Source organism: Hypomesus nipponensis, chromosome 14 (assembly GCF_054491055.1).
Source record: "Hypomesus nipponensis isolate SF chromosome 14, ASM5449105v1, whole genome shotgun sequence".
In the NCBI taxonomy this organism is placed as follows: Eukaryota; Metazoa; Chordata; class Actinopteri; order Osmeriformes; family Osmeridae; genus Hypomesus; species Hypomesus nipponensis.
In genome coordinates, this window is record NC_140374.1 from 2485001 (window position 1) to 2504885 (window position 19885).

The following is a 19885-nucleotide window of genomic DNA, read 5'->3' on the forward strand; positions in this document are numbered from 1 at the left end:
TTGGACAGAGATTATGGTGTGTTTACAATAGCAACCCCTTTGAGGGGGTAGAGCAGTGTTTCTGTATACTGCAACTATACAAACAAGCACACACACATGCAGGCACGTGCACACAGACACATGCACACACACAAACGCACACACACACACACACACACAGATCTGGATTAGTCTGTCTGCTGCTGCTGATAGATAATGAGACATATACATCCCCTGCCAATGGATTGGCTTTCCTGCCAGCCTAAGGGTTAGGCCTGCAGCTGTCGCTCATGGTGGAGTTAGGCGTGAAAACCTCCCTCCAGCTGGTAGAGCCAAACCACCTCTCTCTGGTCTGACAACAGGATGATCTGAGATGGCATGTGGAATCCTCCCATGTCTGCAGATAGAATGAAAACCAGGTGGATTCCATGGTTGTATCAGAATGCATTGGTGGCTCTAGACTGTCAGACTGTCTAGCATTTGGCAGTCTGTAAGACAGACATTGTCCTAACAGTGGAGTAAATCTTTCCAATATGATGCAACTAAGAGATGTGTTTTTTGGTCTAAAACTTCTGTATGGTCTCTAAGCCGTCAGCACAGTCATAACATGTTAAGATTATAGACTGGTCTTCAGGTTACGGACCGTGGTTTGCCGAGCAGGAACTCTGCTCTCTGCCATCCTGAACAGGAGAGTGAGTCTGAGCAAACACTGAAGGCTCCCATGTCCTCTACCTCTGACTGCTAGGCTTGGAGACCTGCTGCTTAATCTTTAAATGCAATAAGAGAAAGACGCTCAGATGGAGAGAGTTTACACACGCAACCTGACAAGCTACGCACACACACCCACCCACATGTGTGTGAGAGAGAGCGTGCTGACCCCAGGGGAGAGAGAGCGTGCTGACCCCAGGGGAGAGAGAGCGTGCTGACCCCAGGGGAGAGAGAGCGTGCTGACCCCAGGGGAGAGAGAGCGTGCTGACCCCAGGGGAGAGAGAGCCTACTGACCCCAGGGGAGAGAGAGCGTGCTGACCCAGGGGAGTGAGAGCGTGCTGACCCAGGGGAGTGAGAGCGTGCTGACCCCAGGGGAGAGAGAGCCTACTGACCCCAGGGGAGAGAGAGCGTGCTGACCCCAGGGGAGAGAAAGTATACTGACCCAGGGGAGAGAGAGCATGCTGACCCAGGGGAGAGAGAGCGTGCTGACCCCAGGGGAGAGAGAGCATGCTGACCCCAGGGGAGAGAGAGCCTACTGACCCCAGGGGAGAGAGAGCCTACTGACCCCAGGGGAGAGAGAGCCTACTGACCCCAGGGGAGAGAGAGCCTACTGACCCCAGGGGAGAGAGCGTGCTGACCCAGGGGAGAGAGCGTGCTGACCCCAGGGGGGAGAGAGCGTGCTGACCCAGGGGAGAGAGCGTGCTGACCCCAGGGGGGAGAGAGCGTGCTGACCCAGGGGAGAGAGAGCGTGCTGACCCAGGGGAGAGAGCGTGCTGACCCAGGGGAGAGAGTGCCTGCTGACCCCAGGGGAGAGAGCATGCTGACCCAGGGGACAGAGAGCGTGCTGACCCCAGGGGGGAGAGAGCGTGCTGACCCCAGGGGACAGAGAGCATGCTGACCCCAGGGGAGAGAGCGCCTGCTGACCCCAGGACTGGAGCTTTAGCATTGGTCACACATGAGGATCAATAGAGCCGCTTACATGACCTTTTAGGATCCGACTACTTCAATGTGCTGACACACATGCTACAGCCCCTTGTATTTGACAGTGAGAGATAGAAAGAGTGGCAGAAAGAGAGAGAGAGACAAGAGGGGGATAACAAGGAAGAAACAGTGATATTATGATGTACCATGTATGCCATGATATTATGTATGTCAAGTGTCCCTTTGTCTACGGTGCCGCCCAGCAGGGGGCAACACTGAGCTGTAAGCCTCCACCCTGACATGCTGTCACAGGCTCATGGGGCTCCAGCAGGATTACATGCCCTAATAATGCCCTCCTTCGCTTCCTCTGGGGCCTGGACATGGAGATGGGACTGAGATATAAGCCATATGTGGCATGATAATGGACACATTCAGCCATACTGCCAATATGGAATCAACAACCAAATAATGCCAGTTAGGAGTCCTGTCCTGGCATTATTTGGTTGTTGATTCCATATTGAAGCCATGCCAGCAGTGGGAGCAGTGATCACATGCAGTCAGTTACAATGCTGTGACTAATTGTGACTCAGTTGACTGTCTTGGTCTTTGTCATGTCAGGCCCCAAGCATGTATCTCTTCATTATTTATTAATAAAAAATAAATCATACATAGATACAATTATTCACATGATAAATGATGTTATATTAATACAACTGTTTTGATAAAGTGGACCTCTAACTTGCAGTCCCGCATGTTAAACTTGTAATGACCCACCAGTGGAAACACAACACAACAGTCATAACCACATCCAGCGGGACTTGCAGGAGTGAGCTGAATACTGACTCACCAGGCACAACCACGGCAGCACACAGAGAGAGAGAGAGAGAGAGAGAGAGAGAGAGAGAGAGAGAGACACAGAGAGAGACACAGAGAGAGAGAGACAGAGAGAGAGAGACAGAGACAGAGAGAGACACAGAGAGAGACACAGAGAGAGAGAGAGAGAGAGAGAGAGAGAGAGAGAGAGAGAGAGAGAGAGAGAGAGAGAGAGCTGTATGTCAGCCAGCGTCTGACGAGGCACCACACAGAGCTGACACTCGCTTCTTCTGCCTCCCCTCCCCCCTCTCTACCCTACCCCCTCTCTCTCCTCTCTATACCCTCCCCCTCTCTCTCCTCTCTATACCTTCCAACATTCTCTCTCTCTCTCTCTCTCTCTCTCTCTCTCTCTCTCTCTCTCTCTCTCTCTCTCTCTCTCTCTCTCTCTCTCTCTCTCTCTCTCTCTCTCTCTCTCTCTCTCTCTCTCTCTCTCTCTCTCTCTCTCTCTCTCTCTCTCTCTCTCTCTCTCTCTCTCTCTCTCTCTCACCTCCCCCCTCTTTCGCTCTCTCGTCCTCCCTCTCTTTCTCCCCGACCCTGATCCTATCCCCATCACTCTCTTCCCCGCAGCTGCGTAAGTGCTCCCTCACATCCACCCAGGCAGCAGTATTGATGAAGCCGTATTGGCTGAGAACACAAATCTTCCAGGCAGAGGGCGATGCCCAGCCACTCACTGGCTCCCACACACATCCTCGCTCTGCATCCCACCTCGCATGTGGAGCACGACTTGAGGTTTGCCCCTCCTCTCTCCCTCGGGAGGGTATACAGGGCAGTAACTACCCGCATGCTACTGGACTGCCATTCTGTGTCGGGGCTCTTAAATAGTCTACTCTGGTAATCAATTCAGTTCATTAGCAGAGGTGATTAAGGCCGTTTAAGACCTTCTTGACCTTGTCTGCATAAATCATTCAGCATTTAAACATCAACGCTTTTCCCTTTAGGAGAAGAGGAAAACATGGTATGGAAAGTTTATGTGCCAGGACTTTCTGAAACACTAGTTTCCCACTGACAGCATGATTGGACTTTCTGAAACACTAGTTTCCCACTGACAGCATGATTGGACTTTCTGAAACACTAGTTTCCCACTGACAGCATGATTGGACTTTCTGAAACACTAGTTTCCCACTGACAGCATGATTGGACTTTCTGAAACACTAGTTTCCCACTGACAGCATGATTGGACTTTCTGAAACACTAGTTTCCCACTGACAGCATGATTGGACTTTCTGAAACACTAGTTTCCCACTGACAGCATGATTGGACTTTCTGAAACACTAGTTTCCCACTGACAGCATGATTGGACTTTCTGAAACACTAGTTTCCCACTGACAGCATGATTGGACTTTGTGAAACACTAGTTTCCCACTGACAGCATGATTGGACTTTCTGAAACACTAGTTTCCCACTGACAGCATGATTGGACTTTCTGAAACACTAGTTTCCCACTGACAGCATGATTGGACTTTCTGAAACACTAGTTTCCCACTGACAGCATGATTGGACTTTCTGAAGCACTAGTTTCCCACTGACAGCATGATTGGACTTTCTGAAACACTAGTTTCCCACTGACAGCATGATTGGACTTTCTGAAACACTAGTTTCCCACTGACAGCATGATTGGACTTTCTGAAACACTAGTTTCCCACTGACAGCATGATTGGACTTTCTGAAACACTAGTTTCCCACTGACAGCATGATTGGACTTTCTGAAGCACTAGTTTCCCACTGACAGCATGATTGGACTTTCTGAAACACTAGTTTCCCACTGACAGCATGATTGGACTTTCTGAAACACTAGTTTCCCACTGACAGCATGATTGGACTTTCTGAAACACTAGTTTCCCACTGACAGCATGATTGGACTTTCTGAAACACTAGTTTTCCACATACAGTGTGGTTTACAACATGCAGGTCTCCAGGCTTCCATCAGAGACTATGGGCTGTGAAACCCAAGATCAAAATCAATGGCCTTTACTGAGCAGTGTGTTTTGACATCAATCAGTCTGAATGAGGCAAAACTTGAATGTAAAAGGGTTTTCCATGGCATGCCTTCACAGTGCTAACAGACAGATAACACAGAGCATGTTGCTGTATGGCACACAAAGACATTCAAAAAGGACTTCTTTTAAATATATGTATCTATCTATCACTACAGCTGAAGCGACGACAGCAGTTTTCAGTTGACACCATACATCTGGGGTGTTCCATTGAGTTATAACACTTTTTATTGAAGCTGTAATACTTTAGTAATAAGTGATACAACAGACCTCTGAATAAAGACTTCAAAATGTGATATTTGGCAATGCTACATCAAGTTAATGTAAAGGCTTTTTATTTTACAGAACTCTTTCGCCTTGTTTTTTCTAAAATGACAATTCCTTCTTTAAGCTTCCCTTCACACTGTCTGTAAATTATGAATTCCCCCTGCGTTGAATAACGAAGGCTCCATGTTGAACAGTAGCATTAGCCAGAGGGAGCGCAGGACTACCGTATGCACAACCTTGATCCAGCAACTCTGGAACACCAAGCAAGATCCAGATGAGGTGTCATGCGTGATTCTCCACTATGAAAACACCTTGGTTGTGTCCTTCCACTGCTGCAGGGACACTGCCCCCTGCAGGTGAACACAGGCTGTGTGTGCTTCGTGTTCACATCTGAACCTTTTAAATCGAGGGATGCTTGGATAGGAAAAGTGAACTGGATGGGAATTCTGTCTTGTTTCTACAGTGGTGTGTTCTCTGCTACTGAAGGTCCACACCTCCACTCTCCAAAACACACACACACACTCTCTGCTCGGCACTCCAATCAAACACAATAAAACTGCTGTATCTAAGATGCTATCAAGTCACAAGTTACACCGAGCAGAGAACACAGAGTGCCAAGGCTTCCGAACGCCTCACATCTGTTTAAAGGGCCAGGCGAAGCGACCTCCAGAGATGTTGTAGATGGAAATCCAGTGTACAGCATCCGACTGGACGGTGGAGCTGCATTTCTCATCACCTGGCCGTGCACACACGCCCCTCACCCAACACGCCTCTCACCCAACACGCCCCTCACCCAACACGCCCCTCACCCAACACGCCTCTCACCCAACACGCCTCTCACCCAACACGCCTCTCACCCAACACGCTCCTCACCCAACACGCCTCTCACCCAACACGCCCCTCACCCAACACGCCCCTCACCCAACACGCCCCTCACCCAACACACCCCTCACCCAACACGCCTCTCACCCAACACGCCCCTAACCCAACCCACCTCTCACCCAACACGCCCCTCACCCAACACGCCCCTCACCCAACACGCCCCTCACCCAACACGCCTCTCACCCAACACGCCCCTCACCCAACACGCCTCTCACCCAACACGCCCCTCACCTAACGCGCCTCTCACCCAACACGCCTCTTACCCAACGCACAGGCCCTCCGCCACGCCTATCACAGGCTCCACAGAAAACACCACCGTTCAATTATCAATGAAAGGAGTTTCTATCTTTCCCAGCTGGTGTGGAGGCTCTGCCCTCGGCTGTGGGGAGCAGAGGGCCCAGGGGGGTGTGGAGGGTCATGGGGGGTGTGGAGGGTCATGGGGGGTGTGGAGGGTCATGGGGGGTGTGGAGGGTCATGGGGGGTGTGGAGGGTCATGGGGGGTGTGGAGGGTCATGGGGGGTGTGGAGGGATCAGTCGCTAGGCCAAGAGGAGGGAGGGGCATCCCAGCAGGGATGGGGGGGGGGGATTTAGGGGTGTGTTTTTGTCTGAATAACAAACACATGACTCGGACCATGGCTAGCTCTTATTGAAGATCGTTTACCTTTTTCTTTGTACAGACAGGACATGGGCGCTTGGGTGTGGAGTGTGTGTGTGTGTGTGTGTGTGTGTGTGTGTGTGTGTGTGTGTGTGTGTGTGTGTGTGTGTGTGTGTGTGTGTGTGTGTGTGCGTGTGTGTGTGTGTGTGTGTCTGATGCTACCATTCTCAAATCCTATTCCACTACTTCTGACCACAAGTGAATGAATTCTCTTCTTGTTGTGTGTTTCTACAAAGACATACTTGTTTCTGTACACAGCAGAAGAGTTGCACGAGTCCCTGAAAAAAAGGTCATCCACACTTTTGAATGTGTCGATTATTGGTTTGTTCTTCAGATATGCATCTTGAAAGGTTTTGCGGCTTAGACATAATAATACAGTCTTGTAAGACAAATAATTTAGATTTGAGAAAGGTAACAACATGTTAGCAAATTATTCGACTATGGAGGGAGGGGTCCATGATGTGTGTTGAACCAACACATATGAATGATTCTAGTACCTTCCACAGAGCCGTGTGTGTTTGTGTGTGGGCAGAACCATCACCTAATTGATTCAAGCGACCACACCGGTGACGTCGGTCCAATAGAATTGTGAACAAGCCTCACTCTTTTCAGACCAATTCGCATGCACTTTACAGAGCCACTGCGCCGCTTGCAAGCGTGCACACCAACCGATGCGGTTCATCTAAGAGTTGCCGAAACACACACCGGCTCGAGCACCGTGCAGTAGCAAACGCTCGCTTTTATAACAACGTGCCTTGAACCGTACACACTGTTACATCACCAGGAAAGCAGACAAACGGAGCAGACAAGCAATTCTACGATTCACGAATAGCCTACTGCCTTAAGCCGACAAATGTTGTAATCGCGTGGCCTGTTTATCCGTCTCCAGTGCATGTCACAAGGCCACGCAATGAGGCCAAGGAAAGCTGTCACATCTGTGTCTGGTCTTATTTGTAACTCCCGTCTCTCAGAGAAGGTTGCCGGTCAGTAAAAGTGCTTAAGGTGTTCAGCTAAAGGCACAGATGTAGTGCAGGGTTTATTAGGGGCTTATTCAAACAGGAACAAGCCACGACAGGCGCGAGAAATACCGATCCGTCGACACTACGCCGCGGAACGTTGCCAATGGCAACTTCCGACACCATTCCGTTGGACCGCCCAGAATCGCTGGACGCGATCCGCAGAGGCCAATTCTACGGTTCCAGCACCTGCACTCCCGCTCTTGCAGTAAACTGTGTGCCTTTTGCAATTTAAAGGTTATAATCTGTCGTTCATACCTATGTCGCCACGGTGGGTTGATGCCATGCTCTACAAACGTGGCTTATTGATGTTGGAAGGCAAGGAAACTGTCACGATCCGAGGCCCCCAAAACACACATGAACACAGTCCACGTCCACTAGCCTCTCGACCGCCGCCCTGCTTACCTCCGGTGGGCAGTCTTGTCTTTCTTTCCCTTCGGCCTTCTCTTGCGGGCTTGGATGGCCATCACTGGTGGAGATTACATTCAAGCGCAGGCATGACCGACGTCCGGGCACCGGAGAAGCATAAACAGAGGCACAGAGAGAAAGAACACATCGGTCTTAAGCTGGTTGGTCCGGTCTCGGCATCGTTCACCCAAACAATCCGTAGACCCCACACACGCAAGGAAGGGTTTATTTTACCCCTAACATGCACGAGACAGTTGAAACTGGCGTGCGTGTTTAGGGAAAAGGAAACACAATAACGTACCTTTCCTGGAGCTCATGATGTTTTCCTCCTTCCCCAGCAGCACTGGCAGCTCGCGAGTTAGGCAGCAGCAGCAGCCGGGTTCTCTCGCTCTCCTCTCTCCACTTTTCAGAGAGCGCGCACTCCCTCTGTCGTCAGGAGGAGGAGACGCGCTCGAGCACTGTAGTACCACGAGGCCGCGCACAACTGTCACGCATTGTGTTTTATTATTGGCGACACCTTAGATAACCCTCAGGTGTGTGGCACCGGACAGGCAGGTTACGGGTGAGCGGGAAACTCGGCGGGGACTTATAAATTACCAAGTTATCCATAGCTCAGTGTTGCGAATGATGTCCATGCTGTGAAGCTGCGTTGTTATTTAATAACACTGGTTATACCTTTAGCTCATAAGGACGCAAAAATAGTTAGTAGAAGTAATTTCATAGACATTATTTAAAGCCATGCATCGACGCACTAGCCCCAGCCTGCCGTTAAATTGCAGGGGCCCGGGAGTTGGTTATAAACCCCTCATCAAGTAGCTTAAGCATAATTTTTTCAGAAATATTTATCCAAATATTTATCCAAACAGAATCTGTTTACTATTTCAAGGCATACAATTGAATTGTGTATGTTTAGTCTTAGCTTATGTGATTGGCCACTGTATATTTTATGAGTTTATTCATAAATGCTCTGTAGAGAGAGAGTGAAGTTCGATGACTGACATTACATTTATCGAATGGGTGTTTCCAAAGGGTGGGGATTCCGAGCATGACAACTTCCGCAATTCAGTGAACACACGTGTTGAGGAAGACTGGCGTATTACACTATACGCACTGTTTTACTCAACCCTGGCTGCAGGTAAACCAGTGAATGGCATTGAAATATATTTGTTTGATTGTATTCTTTTGGATTGCTAATGTATGCGCATTTAAGTTAGCCGTAGTCAGCTAACATGTTACTGCTAGCCAAGCTGTATTTTGATTTCTGCAGGGCTGTGCTAAGCTACGCTTGTGTTGAGCGCGCTGTGTGTCCTAACGGTGGTAACTTGTTTAACTGAAGTTACCTCATTCTAGATAGGGGTCATTAGAATTACCTTTCGCACTGTGTGCAGCTGTGTATATATTATTTGTAAGCAACAGTAGCCAGAAAGACAACATTTCCCGACAGTCTTATATAAATATTAGCAAGAAATGGTCTGAAAATCTTTACATTCATGGAACTTTCGGTGCTACGTTGTAGCATTAGTAAACTCGCTAGCGTTGCGAACAATAGCTGGGAGAAAATTAATAGTTGCAGTTGTTGGCAGAGAATGCGTGGGATGTTGTTTAAGATATTAATAGGTTAACGTTATTACCGTTTTGTCTCGTGACAGTATTTACTTGAACTGCCTTATTTGCTATCCTAGGTCCATTACGTCTCTTATCCGCTTTAAGTATCAGAGACACAGTCTTTGGAGGATTAATCTGACACCAGCCAGTTCTCCCCAGCTCCATACTTTCCCCTTTCCCTTCTACCACAAGCTGTGAGTATTACAGTCACAAACATAACATTACCAAATCTTAGGGGTAAAGCCATCCATTTGTACTCTATTTCCATCTCTGTTGAGAAGGTGCGAGTAAACTTTCTCAACAAGCTCAGTATGGCGACAGAAACACATGTTACATGAGTACGTTGCTGTTGACTAAAGGCTGCCTCGTTCTGCCTCCAGCTTCACCCCTATGGAGGACTTGGAGCCCTTGCTGCCCCCTGCTCTAGCAGGAGAGAAGAGGACCTGCCCGGGGGGAGAGCCAGGCCACAGCACCAAGAGGCCCAAGGTGGATCCTGATGAGCAGAACGGAGAGCTCTCCCACAGTCTCGCCCAGGAGGAAGATGAAGATCCAGCGGCCGGGGTGAAGGAGGGGCTGGAGGAGGAGGGGGTGAAGGAGGGGCTGGAGGAGGAGGAGGAGGAGGGGGAGGAGGAAGAGGAGGGGGAGACATTCGCGGACATGATGAAGCACGGGCTGACCGAGAGAGACGTGGGGATTCTGAAGTTTGTCAGTGACCACGAGGGCTTCTCTGGTATCTTGAAAGAACGGTGAGCGCGCGCGTGCGTGCGTGTGTGTGTGTGTGCGTGTGTGTGTGTGTGGTAGCTCACCAGGTAAGCGCACGTTTCATGTAGGTTGAGGCCTTATCTCAATGGCCCGAGTTTGAATCTTGCTTCAGCCCTTTGCTGCATGTCCTCTGTCTGTCTATCTCTCCCTCTCTCTTATTATTATGATCGTGCATCATGTGCATAATCTCCACATGTTATATTGTGTCTCAGGTATTCTGACTTTGTGGTGCACGAGATCAACCGAGATGGGAAGAGGGTGCAACTGGACGATTTGTCCATTCCCCCCATGCCTGAGGTGAGCGATACCCGCCCTCCCTGCCCAAAAGAAATACTTTCAACTGAACTCCATGAAGGCGGTTCATGTCATGTCGGGGTCTGTTGCACTGCAGGAGGTTCCGGAGGTCGAGGAACCGGAGGAGGAGACGGAGGTTCTTTCAGACGAACACAAGCAGCAGCTGGGGGAACTTCAACTCTTCAAGAACAAGGAAGGGAACGTGTCCATTGAGGTTAGTCACATGGGTTAGTCACATGGGTTAGTCACATGGGTTAGTCACATGGGTTAGTCACATGGCGTTCGTATGACAAGGCACACAAACGGCTATGTCGAGGCATGAAAGTGTGTGGGGGACGACGACTAAATATTCATTAAAAAGACGAGCAGCAAACGAACAGCGCTAGTCGATTAATCGACTCCGTTGACACATTTAAAAGATTTGTCTGACGTGCAGCGTTTGGTTTCACACAGGTAGTAGATGATACAAAAGAGAAGCGAACCTTGGTCCACAAAGCCATCAAGGCCCAGTACCCAGGCCTGGAGACGAAGACAGAGGAGAGGGAAGGAAAGAAGTTCATCGTGGCCTACCATGCGGCTGGAAAGAGAGCTCTGGCAGGTACTAGACAACAGGTTTTTAAGATCAGACAAACACATGTAGCACAATATCTTGGGTTGTGGTTTGATAATTGCCCTGAATTCACATTTCTACCACCCTGTTTGTTTTCTGAATGACGAAAACAATGTTTAATGTCTTCTGAGTGGGGCACCATTATAGCATCTTTACAGGAGGGGAGCTGTAATCATCTGCTGGAGCCTTAAATGTGCCTGCCCATGATCGTTTTTCAGGAATAATTCAGTCTGTGCTCCCCTAGACTCAAATGTCTTCTTCGGTGATTGCAAAGAGTTCTGGTGCATGCTATCCATCCAGGTCTTAACGTCTTCAGCTGCCTGTGGTGATGTTTGGGGTCGGAGGAAGGGGTGGTGTAGTAGCTGCAGGGGTGCATGTGCCAGGCCAACCATTTGCATGACACTGGCTTAAGATCCAGACCGGACTGAAACAACGGTTTCTGGGCTTGGTGAAACGCCCCAAATCTGGATCTCAACCTCTCAGTAAAGCAGCTTAATCACCAGTCAAAACACCCCAGCGTGTGCATGAGGATAGGAGGAGGAGGGGGGGGGGGGGGGGGGAATCTCCTGTAGTAGCGGTAAGGAAGACAGTTCTGTGTGTCTTTTTGATGCACACAAAGAGGCAAGAAACTCTTATTGAACCAGACGATGGCTGTCTTGCATTGCGTGGTGCTCTCCTGCTGTACTGAGACAGTAAGACATGGCTCTCTACTGCCCCCTGCATGCAGACCTCCCCACCCGTGTGTCTGAGGTACTTAGCATCACTTAGTAACATTCTTCTATCCTCCTTTTGCTTATCTCTGGGTGGACAGAGGTCAAAACAGCTGCAGGTAAGCTTTTCTCGTCCGCTCTGCCGAGAGGAGAGGCAAAGTCGGCCTTTGATTCGTCATCTCCAGAGATGACGTTGTTTTAGGCGTTAGCAGCCGCCTAGTGGAAGAGATCTTCCGTAGGTAAAAGAGAAGGAATGGAGTCAGGAGCACAGTCATTTGAAATGGTTTTGGTGTCTTGTTTTCGTACCTGTTAAACAGTGGTTAGTTAGGACGTGAGGTTTACTGTTGAAGATGATCGGTCACTCTGTGTAAGAGCTGTTCTCTCACAATGGTCTTTTCGATGTCCCTTCGGAAGCTCCCAGAAAACACTCCTGGCCCAAAAACCGTGGCAACTTCTGCCACTTTGTCCTCTACAAGGAGAACAAGGACACCATGGAGGCCATTAACGTGCTCTCCAAGTTCCTCAGGTTTGAGTGCATGCACAGCTTTTTACACCAAACCTTCATCTACAATACCTCGACGGTCGTCGATTTAACACAATACCCCAAGTTGCATCTTGGAAATTCTTATTATAAATGTACTCTTAAGACTGCCAGAGAACAGAAGTGTCTCATGATCGCTGTGTTTTAGACACTTACTGCATGTCTTCATCCCTTCCCTAGGCTCAGACCTAATGTCTTCTCCTACATGGGAACCAAGGACAAGAGAGCCATCACTGTGCAGGAGATCGCCGTTTTCAAGTAAGTATCAAACGTCAGCGACTTCAACAACAGCGTTTGTTTGTTCGTTCCGATGTTGTGTTGGTGTACTCCTCTTTGCTATGACATTCTCCCGGGGAGTTCTAACCAGGGCGCCTTTGTAGCCGAGTTGACCTGGTTACAGCCACTCCTCAGTTAAAACACCACAAGAGCCATCCGGGAGATAGCTTAGCCGGCGTAGCTAGCTAAAGTTGTGTTTTTAGAGGCAGTGCTGGTTAAAGTTGTGTTTTCAGAGACGTTGTGAGGTCAGAGGACTGGTGGTGTTCTCCTGCCTGTGGGCAGATGGCAAGGGCGGACATTTGTTTTTAAAGGGGTTGGATGGACAGCTTTGTTTAATAACTGAGGATACTGTTGTCTTTGCTAAAAGTTGCGGGGGGAGCAGGTTTGCTGGGTGGGACATGTATTACCAGTGTCTGATAAAGGCTCCGGGCAGCCGGTCAGGACGCTGTGCTGAGGCCGCTGGGACGGTTCTGCGGTTCTCTCTCTCCTGTGCTGAGGCCGCTGTGACGGTTCTGCGGTTCTCTCTTTCCTGTGCTGAGGCCGCTGTGACGGTTCTGCGGTTCTCTCTCTCCTGTGCTGAGGCCGCTGTGACGGTTCTACGGTTCTTTCCTCAGGATAACGGCAGAGAGACTGTCTCACCTCAACAAGTGCCTCATGAACTTCAAGCTGGGAAACTTCCTCTACAAGAGCCACCCTCTGAAGCTGGGAGAACTGCAGGGGAATCACTTCACTGTCGTCATCAGGTTAGGCAGATTATTTATTTGCTTTTTTTCTTGAAATCTGAATACTCAGACCAGCTCTAAGGAAAGTTTTTGTAGGTGAGAAAATCTGTGCTTGTATCCATGATAGACTTACCAAAACTACGACGTCAGTACATTTAGTAACAACACTATACGCACCATTCATGGAAATACATTTATATACTTCACACCAGTGACGTGGAACGTTTAACATTGAATCCCGTCATATTTCGCGTGAAAACAAATGCAGTAAGCTTATTTTGGAAATGCCACGCTGTGATTGGTTAACTCGCCTGTCGTGTCCAGGAACGTGACAGGGACCGACGAGCAGATCCTCCAGGCCATGACGTCACTCAGAAACACCGGCTTCCTCAACTACTACGGCATGCAGCGCTTCGGCACCACAGCCGTCCCCACCTACATGGTCGGCAGGTAGGACCACTGGGGGCTGCACACACCAACACGCTTCCATGACCCACCCTCGATATCGTTAAAGATCGATCGCTCGATGAGGAGACTGACCAGGCTGTTGTCTTGTGTTTGGACCCAGGGCCATCCTGCAGAACAACTGGAGCGAGGTTGTGGACCTCATCCTCAAACCTCGGTCTGGAGGTGAAGCATTTGGGTCTTCCTGGTGGTTGGCATGGTGATGCGGTCTTTGGGAGTGTGTTCGCCAGACCATAATACTGTCATGCAGACCGCGGGGTGTGTTTTGTTCCCCGGTGCAGCGGAGAAGAGCTTCCTGGTGCGCTGCCGGCAGGAGTGGGCCGAATCCCAGGACCCCGACGCCGCCCTGAGGAAGCTTCCGGTGAAACGCTGTGTGGAGGGGCAGCTGCTGCGGGGGCTCTCCATGCACGGCAAGAACAACATCATCACCGCCTTCGGACTGGTGAGCTCTCCCTCTCCCTGACTCCCGCCACACACTCGCCCAACTCAGGCCTCCACCTATGAATGATGTTGCTTGTATCATTGATAAACTGTCATTATTCTGTTTGCTTATGCCTGCATAGCCATAAGTGAGTTCTTTGTAAAATGAAACTAGGAAATGTCTGTGACACTAGTGTAGGTCAGAGGTCACAATGTTAGTGTATGATGCCATGCAACTTTGAACGAGGAAAATAGGAGGGCCGTGAAGGCCCTTTCTCAAAGACCTATCTAAAGACTAAAAAAAAGCTATCTAGCATGCAGCGTACCCTTTCTGTGCTTGGCTATGTTGATTATCACCCCCTAATGTTTCTTGTGAGGGTAAAACCCCCCATATTGCCATATTGTCATATGACACCTACACCTTATAGATCTATAATAAATACATTGATTTTGTCTTGAACTTGTGCTTGCCGATTCGCCTCATTGACTTGGTACCCAATTGCTGTGAAAGTACCATCTAATACGTCTTCAAGACCACTGCTCTTGAACTCTGACTTGGTCCGCGCTGTGTGCCCGCCGTGTTTCGGGCAAGGCTGGTAACATCCGGTCGCGTGCGTCTGGTCTCTCCTCAGATCCCCCGTAACAACCGCCTGATGTACATCCACAGCTACCAGAGCTACGTGTGGAACACCATGGTCAGCCGGCGCATAGAGGCCTTCGGGCTCAAGGCTGTGGAGGGAGACCTTGTACTCAGGGGAGGTGTGTGTCTGATACACTTACATGTAGTCATTTAGCAGACGCTCTTCCACAGAGCGACTTACAGCAAGAACAAGACTTCCACCCGAGGCAAGTAGGGTGAAGTGCCTTGCCCAAAGACACAATGTCCTTTGGTACGGCGGGGAATCGATCCGGCAACTTTCTGATTACAAGCCCAACTCCCTCACCGCTCAGCCATCCCCTATACTATGACACCCCCATACTATGATAGATGATATGATAGTATCAGGTGATTAAAGTGTGTCTCCTGCTCCCCCTCCAGGCACTGCGTCTGCACTGTCTGCAGAGGAGGCAGAGCAGCACTCCATCCACGACATCGTGATGCCCCTGCCTGGGTTCGACGTCATCTACCCCACCCACCACGGTAAGCTGCTGCCTCACCTAACCCTACCCCACCCACCACGGTAAGCTGCTGCCTCACGTCCTGGATTCTACCACGCCAAGATTCCTAGCCTTGTCCGAAAAAAAAAAAACTGTTTGTATATTCGTGAAACGTGATCCTGTCCGTGTGCTGTGTGTGCTGGTAGTGGGGAAGGGCTACAGGGAGATGCTGGCGGCCGATGAGCTGGACATAGACAACATGAGGCACAAAGTGAGGGACTACTCTCTGGCCGGGGCCTACCGCCGCGTCATCATCCGACCCAGCGACGTCCACTGGTGAGGCTAGGCCCTCTCCCTGCTGCGGTCAGTAGCGTCAGGGCTCCGCCTGGCTAAAGATCCCCTGTGCTTTTACTTCCTGAAGGGAGGTGATTCGCTACGACGACCCCCGGATCTCCCTGGTGCACACGGACGTCGAGAAGTTGGAGGAGAAACCTGCCCCGGTCTTCAACACAGGTGAGATGGAGGTCGGGTCCTGAGGGCTAAACACCCGGCGTGGTGTTCTCCTCATCTCCACCGGGCGTCACTCTTTTCCCCTTCCCACAAGTCCGCCTTTCACTCTGTGTCTCTCTCTGTCTCTGTCTCTCTCTGTCTCTCTGTCTCTGTCTCTCTCTGTCTGTGCATCCTTTCTCCCACACTCTCTTTTTATTTTTTCTCCCTCCTTCCTTCCCTCCCTCCAGAGGGTAAATACCGGGCCCTGAGGATGGACTTCTCCCTGCCTTCGTCCACCTACGCCACCATGGCCATCAGGGAGGTGTTGAAGATGGACACCAGCATCAAGAACCAGACCCAGCTCAACACGACATGGTTCAACTGAGACGGGGCCCAGCACAGGGCTGTCGACGCCCGGTCACTGGGCCCTGCTCCTGGGCCCTCCTCGCTGGGCGTGAGGGGTAGTGTTTGGGTTCCTCTCCAGCCCAAAAGGGTGTTCCTCTGAAGCATCAGAGCAATTTGTGGAATCGCCAGCCACACTGCTTTCAAGAAAGGCAATAAATTGTGAAAACGTACATTAGGAAGATCGTTGTGTAACAAGAGCGCCTCTACTCTTTTGTTAGTTTCAGTTTTATCAGGAAGGTGTTTTAATGTGCGTTTTTAAAGCTTTCCTGGGAGTCTCCTTGTTTTGAATCAACAGGCTGCTGCTCTGGAAGGTTTTTTGTATATTATTTGACGGTTTTTCTAATCTATTGTGATTTTATTCTCTTGAATAAAATGTTGAACAAATGCGAGTGTTTCATCAGTGCTTTGCTGTTAATATTTTAAGCTGTGCGATTTTGATAGGACTGGTCAGTTATTCCAACTCTGAGATGGTGTTATTCCATCCGTCTTCAGCTTCCCGGTTCACCTCCAAAGAGTAGGTGTATCATCATAAAGCTATTAGCTTTCATAAATGTAAATATTCTATTATCAATCACAACTCAGGGTGAAATACTTGTCCCTTTATATATATTTTGTATTATGCTTCTTCATTTTAGTTGGAGAACAGCAGGGTTACGCATACCTCCATAAGAGTTAAAGACAGCCTGTCCATGGTCTCAGGATTCACCTGAGAGAGATGCAGAGAGAGATCGCCTGAGAGAATGCAGAAACGGCAACCTCACACCCACAACCTCAGCCTAAGGATGTGAATATTTCTACTTCAAACATCATGTAATGGTCCTGGACATATTAAAATCTCACTTGTTTGCTGCCACCTCATATTAAACACACACAAATAAACCCATACGCACAATTGAAGACACGTGGAACATGCTTTCCCAGCACACACACATTTACATTTAGTCATTTAGCAGACACACTTATCCAGAGCGACTTACAGTAAGTACAGGCACATTCCCCCCGAGGCAAGTAGGGTGAAGTGCCTTGCCCAAGGACACAACGTCATTTTCCACAAAGTCACACTGCCAGCACACAGTGGCTTTGACAGGTGATGACGATAAGAAAGAATGTGGTCCATAAATTAGTGGTGTCAAAGTGATGTTTGTGAAGTGAAACATTACTCACACCATGTTCATCCCTCTTTCTACTAGGATCATGACTACGCCATGCCTGCTTCTCCTACCGCTCTTAAGACAGACTCGATGAAGCCTTGGCAAGAGAGTGGAAAGTCTGGAGAGAATATTCTATTACTGTTAACAAGGTCTATGCAGACAACTTCTTCACGTGTCCCATTAGTAGTTTGGCTCCTTGATCGTGGAATTCATTATGTGGGAACAGCCAGACAAGTGCGCTTACCAAACTGTAACCTTGAAGATCTTGAAGTTAAAGGGCAGAGGAAGCTTTGCAACAGAGTGGAGGCTAACCACAACAAATTTGCTGTCAAATGTTATGACAACAGGGCGGTCACACTTTGCAGGCATTGATCCTGTGCAAAAGATTCAACGCTGTAACAAAACCACCAAATCCTACATTGAAGTTGAGAGACCTCATATTGTGGGAGCATACAACAAATACATGGGCGGTGTGGATTTGCTGGACTCATTTGCAACCAAATACAAGTTCCCCATGAAATCGCGCCGCTGGTACAGCTACATGTTCTGGCACACTATTATCATTGCTGTGATCAACGCCTGGCTCCTCTACAAACGGGACTGCACAGCTTTCAATATTCCAAAGAAAAAGATGTTGAACAGGAGACTGTTTCAGGCACAACTAGCTTCCTCTGTCATCCTGACAAACACAGCTGTCAACACACCAAGGAGACGGTGGCCATCTTCAGCCAGTGGGAGCCCTTTGAAGCCACTTCATCTAAAGTGTTACCTTGAATACTTAATATTGAAATTTAAACAACACCAAATTCACATATGAATTTATTTCAATGTATGAAAAGAAATTCAGGTTGCTCAAATACGAACATTACATTTACATTTAGCAGACGCTATTATCCAGAGCGACTTACAGTAAGTACAGGGACATTCCCCCCGAGGCAAGTAGGGTGAAGTGCCTTGCCCAAGGACACAACATCATTATGGCACAGTGGGGAATCGATCCAGCATCCTTCTGATTACTAACCCAACTCCCTCACCGCTCAGCCATCTGACTCCTTGAACAGTAAAAAATTGGAGCCAAAAAGATTAGATCCTATCAAACTCTGGTCAAGCGATACTGACATTTTATAGTTAATTATTAATGTAGAATGCAACAAGTTTAATTTAGATTAGAAGTAGCCTAGATAACATTATTCCTTTTGTTCCGTTTTTTGGCCCAGGATCCACAGAGTTAAAATATTTTCTCTCCTCAAATCACACCAGTTCTGTTTGACGACAAGCAGGTGATGTGTACCTGCTAGGTATCCTTAATGTCCCTGTACCTCAGACCATGAGAACTGTGTACATGAAGCGTGTTTGCATGGCAGTGGGGGCACTCTTACTGATCAGCTACATATCAACAATATTCATCAATAACACCAACAATATTAAGTAGCTTGAGGTGGACAAATCTGCTGAACTTGTTGAAAGATTTTCTGGTCTGGAAAACCACTTCCAAAACCTTTGTGAGTAAAAGAAAATCACAAAAAATCAAGTGTGATATTTTTCTGATGTGGTCATGTGCTTGTTGATTTATTAGTCTCTGCTTGAGTTGTAAATGCTGAGAAATAAAGACAATGAGGAAATGGAATGGATCAGAATTGTATTTCCCAGAAAATAGAATATTAAATAAAAGTTTTAGATTGTATTTTATATACTGATTACATATATATATATGAGAATATCCCCTCAAATAACATTTACCTTGTCAAATATATATTTTATATATATATATATATATATATATATATATATATATATAAAACATGTTTTTTTTAAAAGCATTTGAAAAATCTTAGTAATTTTCAATCACGAACACATTGGTCATTTCTTTCCCCTTTTTATGTATAGATGATTTATTTAAAGTCTTTGAACGAAAGCAGATTGATCCAGAACCTGCTAGAGGAAGACCTGCGGAAGCACATTGAGGAAAAGGCCCAAGGAGCAGAAAAAGTCCAACCGCCGCCTGACCAGAAAGCACAGAAGAAGATACCTGAACCTCTGATTAAGGTAGAGCCACCAGAGGATAAGAAACAGAAAGGTACCCAAAAACTGTTTCCCAAGTCTCCGCTGTTTGAGCACTGGGGAAAGGACCTGTGTGAAGATGACCAAGAGGCACAGGCTCTGTTCTAGAAGTATGGCTATAACGCGTTTCTCAGCGATCGCCTGCCGTTAGATCAAGCTCTGCCAGACGCGAGATCCCAGGTGAGTTCTCTGCTAAAGGGACGCTCATAATTAACCGTGCTGGTGATATTTTCTGAATAACTATTTACTTTGTAGGCCAGGGGCATAGCCACGCGTAGGCCTGGGTAGGCACAGGCCTACCCAATTTGTTCTAAGGCCTACTCAAAAACGAAAATATCTCAGAAAATGTATGCTCCGGGTGCACATCACACAGTAAATAAGTTAAAAAAAAACTGAAAAGATGCCTATCCATATTTTTCTAGGCCTACCCAAAAATATTTTTCTGGCTATAACACGAGACAACTTAGCCTGGCTCTGCCCTCCTACATACTTCCGCTCAATTTGGATTTAGCTTCTGTAGTTCTGGGAGTTTGACTTTGAAGTCGGTTTTCAGAAACACATTTTTTGTAGGTC

General features: G+C 48.3%; 2 protein-coding genes across 8 annotated transcripts in view; one reads left to right on the plus strand and one right to left on the minus strand.

The window, feature by feature from the left end:
• Positions 1-8235, minus strand: part of srpk2 (SRSF protein kinase 2) — a 46301-nt gene extending 38066 nt beyond the window's left edge. For 3 of the 7 annotated variants that reach the window (XM_084671504.1, XM_084671501.1, XM_084671497.1), the window contains exons 1-2: positions 8005-8231; positions 7701-7764 (exon numbers count right to left, since the gene is read on the minus strand). In XM_084671504.1, coding sequence (XP_084527630.1) covers positions 7701-7764; positions 8005-8020 — 80 coding nt within the window. In that variant the 5' untranslated portion in view covers positions 8021-8231. Of the gene's footprint in view, positions 1-7700; positions 7765-8004 lie in introns of all 7 variants that reach the window. The other 4 variants (XM_084671503.1, XM_084671498.1, XM_084671500.1 and 1 more) reach the window with 3 other exon arrangements.
• Positions 8236-8702: 467 nt separating this feature from the next.
• Positions 8703-16484, plus strand: pus7 (pseudouridine synthase 7). Its single transcript, XM_084672996.1, has 17 exons — positions 8703-8838; positions 9386-9502; positions 9689-10054; positions 10283-10367; positions 10462-10578; positions 10818-10962; positions 12099-12210; positions 12406-12483; positions 13116-13244; positions 13548-13673; positions 13792-13853; positions 13970-14130; positions 14741-14867; positions 15148-15249; positions 15413-15542; positions 15628-15719; positions 15944-16484. The coding sequence occupies exons 3-17, from the start codon at positions 9699-9701 to the stop codon at positions 16078-16080; spliced, it is 1959 nt and encodes a 652-aa protein (XP_084529122.1). The 5' UTR covers positions 8703-8838; positions 9386-9502; positions 9689-9698; the 3' UTR covers positions 16081-16484.
• The last annotated feature ends 3401 nt before the right edge of the window (positions 16485-19885 follow it).

Bases quoted from the DNA above. Each gene is read 5' to 3' on its own strand.
- pus7 (XM_084672996.1), top strand. From the start codon at position 9,699: ATGGAGGACTTGGAGCCCTTGCTGCCCCCTGCTCTAGCAGGAGAGAAG. The intron at 10,055-10,282 runs GTGAGCGCGCGC...ATTGTGTCTCAG, and splicing joins TCTGGTATCTTGAAAGAACG to GTATTCTGACTTTGTGGTGC. The intron at 12,484-13,115 runs GTAAGTATCAAA...TTCTTTCCTCAG, and splicing joins CAGGAGATCGCCGTTTTCAA to GATAACGGCAGAGAGACTGT.